Consider the following 12360-nt stretch of genomic DNA (forward strand, 5'->3'; position numbering starts at 1 on the left):
TAACTAAAAGTCAGACCTCACCCCAATTAGACCTCTTAAATGCCACCATATTCAAATAGCTTCCATTAGACTTTAATCACTTTGATGGGAAGGAATCGTTAAGTGTTGTATCTTTACAGCAAAGGAATGAAGCTACTGCCAGTGTCTGAGGAAGATAAGCAGCACGCTAGCTGGATAAAGACGCAGATATCAAGACAAAAATAAAATCGCTTTACTGTTTCATAAATGTAATTATCTTTTGCTGCAGTTTTTCTATCTTTGATAGATCTTCATCAGGCATGAACTTCCTGTTAGATCAAAACACTGCAGCAAGAGATAATTAAAGTTTTAATGGGGATATAAAGAAGTGTCTAGATTGAACTTTTGCTCTGACCTCTCTTAAGTGCCAACATCTTTTATTTTTATGTTTTATGTTTGTCTACTCTGAAACGTGATGTTTTCATGTTTATATTTAAATATTCTACACAAACATGCTTAAACAGATCTACGATTATTGGATATTCATGGAGATCTTGTCCCCTAAAATGATCCGGTTTAATAAAAATGAAAAAAAAAATAAACTCAATATCTTTAGGCTCGGTCAGACACTTTAGAGAGAACAGTTAATCGATTAATAAAAAAAAAAAGGCGTCAGTTATCGTAGTAAGTCATTTACCTTGACTTGTTATCAGAAGCATGCTCTACTGAGAAAATACAATTTACAGATAAAATACTGAATTACGGAAGGAAGAAATCCCCCTGTTTTTTTCTAAAATCATTTTTAATTATGTTTCTCATTAACATGATTTTTATATATCACGGTTACCGTCAAAAGCCACCTGCTGTGTGGTTACTACAAGTTAATCCACGCCTGCCAGCCAATAGGAATTGAGAATTCACAGTGGTCTTGGTATATAGAATTATAGACATGTCAGTCAATAGACATGGCGGCCAGCTTGGCTGCACTACACTTACAGTGAGAAGTTGATGCACGTTACAGGCAGTCTCTCTTAAATAAGAATTATATAAACCCTATGTTGCTAATCCCATTGATCTGCATGTATGTGCAGCTCCAGTTGTAGTAAGACTTAGCAAATCAATACACCTAATCATGGCATTAGATCTTTAAGTGGTAATAATTTAGGCCTCTCTCTTTTTCCTATAAAAGGGCCCAGCAGGCAAAGCTAGAGCAATCTGTCTGTCTTCATTCCCCTTTTACACTTTTATTCTTGAGTAGGTCATAGACTCGCTAGACCTCAATTACTACATCCCTCGGGAATCCAGACAGAATAACTGAGCTCCCAAAATCAACTGTTCATTTCATTTCAAATTTTAATGTCTGCTGCCCCATTTAAGTTGTACTTCGCCATTTCTACTGAGATATTAACCAGCCGCGTTCTACTATTTTATCATAAATCGGGCCGTTTCACACTGCTTCTTGCTTTTGCTGAGAGTTCAAATTACAGCTGACTCCAATTTTCAAATTAAAGGGCGTAAAATAATTGGTTTTAAGTGTGTAGAAGGTACTCCATTTCAATATTGGAAAGGCAGTGTGTCCAATTTATCAGTGTTGCACGGTGGGCTACGTGACTGGTAATGTGTCACATACTTCAGTGCCCTGAATGTATTTTTAATCCTATGTGCCTTAAATCTGAGTGAGCACACTCAATAATGTAATATGTCACACATGCAGTGTACAGTTCTGCTTGCCTAAGCTCGATCGCACTTCACACAGTTTAAAACCCTTGGCTTCCGTTGTCAGAGGGGAAGGCAGGAGGTTGGTTTGGAAGAATTACCAAATCTCTATCTGAGGCAAGTTATGTAAAAATACAGATTATATATCATACAGCCTCTTAGTTCTGTTGTGATCAGTCTCTCCCTAAGAAGGCAACATGTATACATTTTGTACAGTTTTAGGGAAAGGACATATACACAAGCAAGGATATACAATCAAGTATAGTATATTACATAATGTCTTAAGTAAATATACAAAGAAATATAGCAGGCCTGCAATAAATTCATAAAAACGTTGACTGTACAATTCTGCCCGTCTATAACCTTGAATAGCTTCCACAAAGAAATGCTTCATTGTAACGTGTATAACCTGTACTACAGTAGACCATTTAATAAGAAATATTTTGTTTTCTTGCGCACTTTTCATTTCTTTGAAGTGCCCCATCGTGCGGCCTTAGCCCTGCTGGCCAACCCACCCAGGCACTCTGGGTAATAGCCTCTGCATCAGTGCTCAGAGCGCCGTGCATTCAAATGAAATATCAACCAAGGAAGACGACAGCTGAATCTGTTGGGCCTGCCAGAATCCACTCTTTCCCTCGGGGGGGGGGGGGGGGGGGCGGGGGAGCAGTCTCATTGGAAGTTGACCTTAGGTGAGGTAATCGGGGATAAGATATATTTTATTAAATTATATAATGATTCAACATTTGCTGTTTTGTACATTTGCAAGTCCAGTTCAGTTGACATTTAGTGTCCAACTGCTCCCAGTTAGTGAGCAGTTTAGCCAAGAGGGAAACTGGGCCACAGAGCCTGTTCTTTAATGGATATATTCATTGGCTGCAATTGCATCTTCATGAGATGCAAATTGTGTTGAAGCATTGTTCGCCGCACGCAATAAAGATAAAGCAATGTGCCCCAGTTTTCTTGAAACACAACCACCCATCTTGTCCTTCTCCAAGAGCTCTGTTCTACTGGATCAAGTGCAATACACTGGGCTTTTGCCAACAAGGTTCTAACTTAGGTCAGTTTAAGAATAAAAGGTTTTTCTGTTGCATTGTGTGGAATGCAGGCACCGGTTTTGACATGGGAGAACAATGCATGGAATGAATAAACCTGTCTCTGGTCCCTTCTAAATCAATTTTGATTCTTTATTTTTTATTTTACTGTCATACATGAGTCTGTCAATGTGGTTTGGGGTCGCAACACTAAATTGGTGCTCTTAAATACAGTGTTTGGAAGATGACAACAACACTTTTTTGGTTAGGTGTAATAGGAGGATACCATGATGGAAAAAAGAGACTCTGTAGGCTCAATCCATAGATGTTCTGTGACAGATATTAATCAATGCAGAATGATAGCATTAACAGCATTATTAGACTGCCAGCCTACCACACTAACCCCATCCACTGCCATTGAATACTTAAAAAGAAGTGGAAAAAAACATAATCGGGACTTGAAAGTTATTAGAAACAGATTTATCTTTGTGATAACTACACTAATGTGTACTTCCGTATTGCTGCACTGCAAGTTGCTCAAATCTCCAAGATTTAACTTCTGCGAGATATGAAATTTCCAAAACCCTCCGGCTCTGATTGGTCATGCTCTACTAAGAAGAGAGAGCCAGGTAAACAGATGTGTGTAGCTTACCACATGAGATCAAATCTCTCCTGCTGGGAACTGATAGCAATGCCTGCCGAACCATGGTTGCGGCATTATATTCATATTTAATGTTCCTACCTTGCGGTCTTTTCCTGCAGTGACACAGATGTAGGGATGTAGATCTCTGTGGAGTTAGCCGTAATGGCCGTTCCAGGTGGCTATTTTCTCTGTTTGCTGTCGGTCAGACTCAGAGACAAGCGTTTGAAATGATTCATGTATATTTGGAAAGCTGTAGGAGGCTTGCACAGCTTGCCCCGATACACTGTATGCTGTTCTGCGGGAGTCCTCGTTTCTTGCTTCCGACTGACTGGGTAATCAATCTGTGCTAAAGTGGAAGTCTCTCTTCATTCTGCTCTGTATAATGTCCCCTGGGAACCCGTTGTACACATGTCCAGTTAGTTGTTATTACTCGTCTGTCTACGTAGAATTCCATTGCTGAACCAATGTGTGCTAATTAAAGATAATGTCTTGCGGAGGCTTCAATGAGCCAGTGTCTGAAGGTTGTGGCTTGCTATCACAGCGTACAGCTTGGAGTTTTTTTTTTTACCATCTAAAATATGTGCAAACCCCCTTCTCAGTTTGATCCCTAATGTAGTTTTAGTGATATGACATAATGAGGTTTCCCTAAGAGCTTCACAACGGACACATGACTATGTGTGGTGCCGTGGATGCTTCAGTTCACAGAGTTCCTAATGGAGGTGATGGGTATGGCACTCCATCTGTTTGGGGCACTCATGGGATTTATTTCTTTGCCATATATTAACATAGCGTGTATCTACATACATGCTTATGGTCTTTTCAAAATAAACTTCTGTCCCCACAGGAAGTTAGAGTTAGGTAACAAAACCACTTAGTTAGGTTTCGGAAAGTGCAATTGACTAGCAACTCACGTGACTAACAACACTATCAACTCACGTGACTAACAACACTATCAACTCACGTGACTAACAACACTATCAACTCACGTGACTAACAACACTATCAACTCACGTGACTAACAACACTATCAACTCACGTGACTAACAACACTATCAACTCACGTGACTAACAACACTATCAACTCACGTGACTGGTTTATTCAGCTTTGGCGAAGCTATGCACTCTTTGAGTGCTTCTTTGTAGTCACATTGCAAATGTAAATAGGGCCGAGCACACATACCCTCTATTCTATTTCATGTTGCACATAAGCTAGAAACGTACAACTTTCATCCATGTAATTCCAATCAATATGACCTGACCTGTGCTTCTTTGGTAATGTTATGGCTCAAAACAGTTTCGGTGTAGCATAGTGACACACCGGAAGCTTGTGATAATTGTAGATCATTTGTGACAGTGCATGTTTGCTACCCATTTTAGCAAGAAATTGTACCAGTGATGTGTGACACCCAACAATTTGTGGTGTAATGATGCATAATAATGTGTTCTGCACACTATCTGCCAGACAACGGAGGATTTATTTTAGTTAGGTCAGCACACAGAACAATTGACAAGTCATTTTCTGAACATAAAATACTTCTAGTCCTGGTCCCTTGCAATGTAGCCAGCTGTCTGAAGACTTGTCAATGTGAATATAAAGTGACAACGACACACATTATTTGATACATTTTGAATTTGCATTTCCATATTGAATTCCCTCCGTCTGTTTATCTTTAACAATCTCTGTCTGTTTGTCCACCAAGTTCTGGAAAGCAATATGTCTCTCCAAAACTTATCTATACAGAGTTGCACATTCTGCCAGTAAAATGATCAGTTTCTGTATTTGTATTCATCTCATTCACGTGCTATCATTTTATTAACCTTGTCAAAAGTCAAACTTCTTATGCATATATCAAATCAAAACATTTGTGTGTGTGCTCTTGTACTTCTATTTTTGTGAGGACCAATTTGAGTGTTAGACCTTGAGAGTGAGGACATTTTATTCAATCCCTACCTCGACCAAGAGCTGTTGTTTCGGGGTTAGGACTTAGTTTAATGGCTGGGGTTGGTATTAGGTTTAGGTTAAGGTTAGGATCAAGGTTTTTAGGGTACAAATGTGTGTGTGTTGTACACGTAGTCAACTCCTTCCAAATCAAATGGAAGCTAACATGGTGGGCAGCTAACATCAGGTCAACAGTTCACTAGTTATATTCGAATATGCATGAATTGATGCTAATGTTTAATCATAACTAATTTGATTTCCTTGATCTGTCAATATTAGGGATCGTTAGGATTTTATCGATACTAGTACTATTATCGATACTGCTTATCGGTTCTTTTTGTGTATTTTGTGAGAAAAAGAAGACAATTAAAAAAGAATCAACATTGATTTATTATTCATATGTAAACAAATAGTCTTTCTTAAATGGCAACAGCAGAAATGTTTAAATAACTATTGTTGACTATACTATTTTAATGCCAACAACAAATATACTCCTACAGGGAGGAATATACAGTAAATGTAGTTGAGAGCCTTGGCCATCTCCCTACAGTAAAGAAACAAGTATTGTTAAGGTGTGTTGACTGGAGTGGTGGTGGGACTAGCAGCTTCAAAATAACTTACTATATACTACTAATATACTAATAACAGTAATTTATAACAACACAGCTGCTCCCCTTATTAATAACTATGTCTCAAACAACTCAATATACACTGACAGACTTATTAGTTGTCAAATCCCTTTGACTCCACTGTTGAGAAGGGGTGCACGCCTTTAACAATACAGCTGTTACTGGGTAACAGCCCTCTGACACTTGTTCACCCTCTCCTGTGCCATCTTCCCTGTAGCTGCTCGCATGAAGGGAATTGGGCTGAGGAAGGGGGGAGTGGGCTGGGTCATGGCTGCAACTTCACCTGACAATCTACAAGAAGTTCCCAAATCCCTAAAATACAATCGCAGCTAAACAATTCGCTAACCGATTAGCTTTCATTTATTATGTCTGTGCATATTATCAAACTATTTCATCGCTAACTTTACCTGCAGAGGGCAAGGATGGACAGCGGCTCGACAAACAGTAGAAAACTGAGCATTTCTGCACAGTTGTGTTCTGCTTGTTGGCCAAATGTTTTGATAAACTGCTGGTATTAACTCACACACTTTTCAGGGTTTTATTGCATTTGAGACGACAGTTATCAGCATCTACTGGCGTGCAATGTAACCGCACTTTCAATCATTTTCTTCTCTCTGCCATGATGTGTGTCTCACGCTGTACTGAGCCGGAGTCGGTGTGTGTGTGTGTGTGTGTGTGTGTGTGTGTGTGTCAGAGTAAAGCACAGCTCCGCCCCTCGTGCAAAGACAGGCACAGAAACAGAGAGAGGAGGTTTTCAACACTGCTTTTTTACACGTATACCTCACACCATAACTTCTAAAGTACCGATAGCAGAACCGTTAACTCCGGACCTTACCGATACTCCGTGTATAAACTACTGTCTTATCGGTTCCCGTTTAGAACCGGGTATAGGGGGGGATCCCTAGTCAATATGTGTTTTCTCATATTTGCAATGTGTATGCGAATGGATAGATGGAGATATTTTTTGTTCATGTATAATATATGTAGAGACTTGTAACCTAAATCTTGTGCAATACCAGCACTTTAAAAACAAAACTCAACTCACTAAAAACAGGAGGGAAAAAATGGAAGGCCACCCACCATTAAAAAGCTCATAAAAATACTACAATATGCTGAATATGAATATCTTGCAATGTAATTACATCTAGCATTACCTCTACTCCTGTTGCCAATGCATATGGAACTCTTAATAGTCCCCACTTAAGGAAATCATTTTTCTATCTCTCTCTGAGATATAGCAATCACGCACACAATTATGATCTTAGTAATTCAACAAATGATAGTTCTCCCAACACTCAAATTACAAATTGCCTGTGGCAGCAATTATTATTAAAAACCACCAGACCTTTAAACCTCCTATAAAATAAACTAATTAGATACGAGCTGTAACTACTACTTTATACATCTCCACAATGAAACATTTCATTCCCACCCTCACCTTACCCTACTCAGAACCATTGTCATTTTAGCCTGGCCAAACAAAAATTGAAACCCTTCCTCCCTTTATGCCTTTTTAGATGAGCTTCTCATTGTTAATTTTCAAATCTAGCTATTAACAGCAAAGCAGCTGCCGCAAAACCGAACAGAGAGCAGATAGGTGCCTGGGGGGAGGTAAAAGTATATTTGAAAGCAGCGTTGTCCTGAGATATGAATATCCTTAGTCAGAGCATTATTCAGTGTGAGACCAGATGAGAGCCCTCGGTCAAGGATGTGTGTCCTTGACATATAGTGCAGTCAGAATGTATTAGGTCAGTGACACATCCTGTAACTGTTGGCTCTGTATTGCAAGATGAAGAATTTTAAATTTGAAAAGGCTATTTTGGGTTAAAAGGGCCAACTGTCAGCTTTCATTTGAAGTGTTTTGCATCAGGTTACTGATATGGACAGTCAAAAACATTCCACTCTTTGGCTATAGAAAATCTTTGATTGCCTTGCCTGTATCGAGGATCGTTGTACAGCTGCATTGTCCTATAATTGTAGGACTACTATAAAAAGGCGCCATACGCCCTCGATTGTTCACACAGTATAAGTAACCTTGAGTGTAAAGGTTAAGGTTGCCATTGATCCAGATGGAAATATATATATATATATATATATATTCAAAGACTTAATGCTGGTTCCTTCAAGAGTGAGAAATAGAAATCGAGACTGTCATATCAGACAGAACAAATCTTGAGTGGAAGGGTATGGCACCCATCAAACCTTTATATTTCTCCAAATTTGATGGTCTGTGTCAAGGTCCTGGAATCTTGACCCTTAATGGATTTTGAGACTCAGGTACTGCTATTACCCAAGTCTCCTTTTGTATTAAACTTCTGCATATACCATTGTATGGAGGATGGTGAAAACCTCTTAAAATGGGGGAAAAAAGGAGTTGAAGAGTACTGGCAACTCTGAAAGAAAAGTAAGAAATATACGGCCAGTTTCACATTTTTTAAGGGACAGCTCAACCCAAAAACCTCTTACCTGTAGTGCTGTTTGTAAATCTAGATTGTTTTGGTCTGAGTTGCCTAGTTTTGGAGATATCAGCCACAGAGGTGTCTGCCTTCTCTTCAATATAATGGAACAAGAAATCAATCGGCTTGAGGTGGTAAAAGCAGAAAAAAAATATATATTTAAAACTCAATGTTCTTTTTAGAAATTATGATCCGGTTACTCAAGATAATCCACAGACCTGGTTGTGAGCAATTTCATGTATAGGAACTATTTGTGTTGCGCCGAACTACAGCCGCCAACCGTATAACTGCACAGAAACGTGCATCTATACCCGCACCACGTCACAGCTCAGCGATGCCATTAATGTTTACGTCTTACAAGCTGGATAATATGCAATTCGAGCACCACAAGCCAAATGCCATCTTATTCTGTTATATTCAAGACATGGCAGACATTTCTAAGGCCGATACCTCCAGCACTTGGCAACTCACACCAGAACAATCTAGATTGATGAATAGCACTACGGTTAAGAGGAAAATATTTATCAAAATGTATGTATGTATTTATGTATGAAAACCTTCCCTGTAAAATTAACATAGGGGTCAAAGGGGTCTTGCTGTGGCAAATGTTCAAAACTGAATGTGGAGGGCTGGTGCTTATCCTGAAAAAACACTACTTTCATATGATCCTCTAAAACTTCTAGACTGCTAGTTGGTTTTGTGTCCTTGACAAGTCTGGGTTCGGAATATTAATATGTTTGAGGAGAGCAACATCCTCAATAAGTGCACTTTTGCAGAAACCAGCATTGTGACCCATAATCGAAGGATGACTAAAAAGCGTGGTATGGAAGTATGTATTGTGATTCTTGCAATGGCTGCGTTCAGAACGAGTACCAGTATTGAAGGAAAACAATTCTCACACTGCAGCCATTATTCCATTTGCATTACCGCAGAAGTAATTTTCCAAAAGTCAATATTTTGCAGAAAGCATTCATGATGTTCTTCTGAAGATCATTCTTTCATTTAAATCACCTGAGAGCCATTCCTCTATTTGTTTCATATGCTTCTGGTACTATGTAACAATAAGCTTTAAATTATTTTTCACTCACCAAATCTGTTGGAAAAGTTTTTACTTCACAGAGGATACAGACTTTTTTATTTGTACATGGCTTGTTTGCATATAACATCTGAAAATGTGACTTCAGTAAAATCCTTAAATTGCCCTCTTTCTTCTGTGTCTTATATTCTCTTATAGGTCCATTGCTGTGTTATGGAAGACTGAAACACCTCCTCTTTCCTCTTCTCCTCCTCTTGCGGGCTCCCCTGTTGTTCAGCTTTGGTGAACGCACCTGTCCCAATAGCTGCCGATGTGAGGGGAAAACCGTCCATTGTGATTCAGCTGGCTTCTTAGATGTCCCAGAAAACATCTCGGTAGGCTGCCAAGGCCTCTCTCTGCGCTACAATGAACTGCACACCCTGCTGCCATATCAATTTGCTCACCTCAGCCAGCTTCTCTGGATATACTTGGACCATAATCAGATTTCAGCTGTTGACAGTCGAGCATTCCAGGGGGTCCGCAGGCTTAAAGAGCTGATACTGAGCTCCAACAGAATCACATCCCTACACAACTCAACATTCCATGGAATTCCCAATCTTCGCAGTCTGGACTTGTCCTATAACAAACTGGAAATCCTGCAGCCAGGTCAATTCCATGGCTTGCGAAAATTACAAAACCTACACCTACGCTCAAATGGTCTGTCCAACATCCCAATTCGAGCATTCCTGGAATGCCGAAGTTTGGAGTTTCTGGATTTGGGCTACAATCGAATCAAGGCTCTTACCCGCACCACCTTTTTGGGGCTGCAGAAGCTGATGGAGTTGCATCTGGAGCACAACCAGTTCTCACGGATCAATTTTTTTCTGTTTCCACGATTAGCCAACCTAAGATCACTCTATCTGCAGTGGAACCGCATTAGGGTGGTCAACCAGGGCCTTCCATGGACTTGGTATACAGTGCAGAAACTTGATCTGTCTGGAAATGAAATCCAGACCCTGGACCCAGCTGTGTTTCACTGCTTGCCCAACCTTCAAGTCCTCAACCTGGAATCCAACAAACTGTCTAATGTGTCTCAAGAGGCGGTGTCAGCATGGATCTCACTGACCTCTATCAGCCTAGCAGGAAACATGTGGGATTGTGGAACTGGCATATGCCCACTTGTGGCTTGGTTGAGGAATTTCCGGGGTAGTAAAGACACCACTATGATATGCAGCAGCCCAAAATTTCTCCAGGGAGAAAAAATTATGGAAGCCACGAGGAGCCATGGTATTTGTGAGGAAACTGATTACGTTCTGACTGAAACACCTTCACCGATGTCAGATCTCATTTCTGAAGCCACTGGTGAACCAACCTTTGCCCCTACTAGCGGCTCTCCATCTATGCCACCAGCCAGCACCTTTGGTCCTGTCCCACCGTTCAGACCTCGACCGATTCCTCATCCTACCCTGCCTGGGCATATGAGCAAAGACCCAAAAGACTCAGTTGCTCGCACTCGACCCACTCCTATACCACCCCCAGAGATGGAGCACATGACTCTGCACAAAGTGGTTGTGGGCAGCGTGGCACTCTTCTTCACCATGTCCCTAATCTTGACAATTATCTATGTGTTCTGGCGGCGCTATCCAGGAGCAACCAGGTTGCTGCAGCAGCGATCCATGGTGGGGCGGAGGCGTCGCAAAAAGAGTCCAGAGCCAGAGCAGAATCTGAGCTCCCAGCTCCAAGAGTATTACATGAGCTACAACCCTGCAGCCACACCAGAGGCATTGGATGTGCTAGGCAATGGCACTGGTTCCTGCACATGCACAATTTCTGGCTCCAGGGAGTGTGAGGTATGATTCATCGCCTCAGCCCTAAAAATCAAAAATCAAAATCAAAATACAAAGGCTCAACAGAGAGGTAAATCCTTTATCAAGTATGCCCTTTAAAAAGACACTGTTGATTCACAGTTAAGCATATTTGACTCTTTGCTCATAACACACTTGACTTAAAATGTTAGATGTGTCCAATTATTCAGGTTTCACTTTTAAAACATTAAAGTGGAAAACAGAAAATTACTAATCCGATTCAGGGAAAGCAATCTACAAAATGGGTTCAGAGGACCACTGTCTAACATTAGTACTACATTGTTGTGTTTTCTGAGGTTAATTGAGTGTGGCTTTAACATGGTTTTCATCTCTGTATCAAATTTGTATTGCCAAGCTACTCTTTTGCAAATGTTCTTTATGGTATGTTGACTTCAATGGACCATGAATAATTGGACGCTGTCTAACTAATTTGACACTGCATCAGCATGGCATGGCTGATATGCTATTTGTTTGCTGTGTGTTTGTACCGTGTGTGTGTGTGTGTGTGTGTGTGTGTGTGTTTAGGGGAGTTTTGAGGGTGGTCTACAGACCTTAGATTCTCTGGAAATGTGTATGTTATATACCAATGCAAACCTCTAAAGTGCCATAACTTTTGTCAGTCTCTAAGACACAACATCATCATTTGTGCAAAATTCACAGCAGTGGTGGATGAAGTGAACTGTAATGGTTTTGATCAGGATTTGACAGTGTCGTTATCATATGGCTAAGTGAGATATTTAGCTTGAGAGGCAATTGATGCAACTGAAAAGCTGCTGTTAACTTGTTCACTATAAGGTTGAACATCAATCACAGGTGACTATGGTTTTGTGTTTTCGTCTGTGGATGTGCACTGTAACTGCCCTTTATGTTTCCCTGAGCTGTGTGGGAAGATTTATGGTAATCTGTACAGAGGAGAGGCACTACAGTAATCCCAAAGCGTATGATATGTCTTAACTGTGGATCCCTCCGCTATGATAAGGAGTATATTTATAAACCAGGGTAATTACAGTCACGCGTCTTTGTTTGATCTCAGGAAGCATGGTTTAGGTGCACACCTAAGACAGATTTATTCATGGGTGCTATAGAGTTTAAAGGTTCAATAACAAAA

General features: G+C 40.3%; 1 protein-coding gene across 1 annotated transcript in view; it reads left to right on the forward strand.

The window, feature by feature from the left end:
• Positions 1 to 12360, forward strand: part of lrrtm4l1 (leucine rich repeat transmembrane neuronal 4 like 1) — a 114419-nt gene that overhangs the window by 80996 nt on the left and 21063 nt on the right. Inside the window, exon 3 of the mRNA XM_076079460.1 lies at positions 9607 to 11237. Within this exon, the coding sequence (XP_075935575.1) occupies positions 9607 to 11237 (1631 nt within the window). The remainder of the gene's footprint in view (positions 1 to 9606; positions 11238 to 12360) is intronic.

Source organism: Anarhichas minor, unplaced genomic scaffold (genome assembly GCF_050575085.1).
Source record: "Anarhichas minor isolate MPS153535 unplaced genomic scaffold, ASM5057508v1 ptg000073l, whole genome shotgun sequence".
Lineage (NCBI taxonomy): Eukaryota > Metazoa > Chordata > Actinopteri > Perciformes > Anarhichadidae > Anarhichas > Anarhichas minor.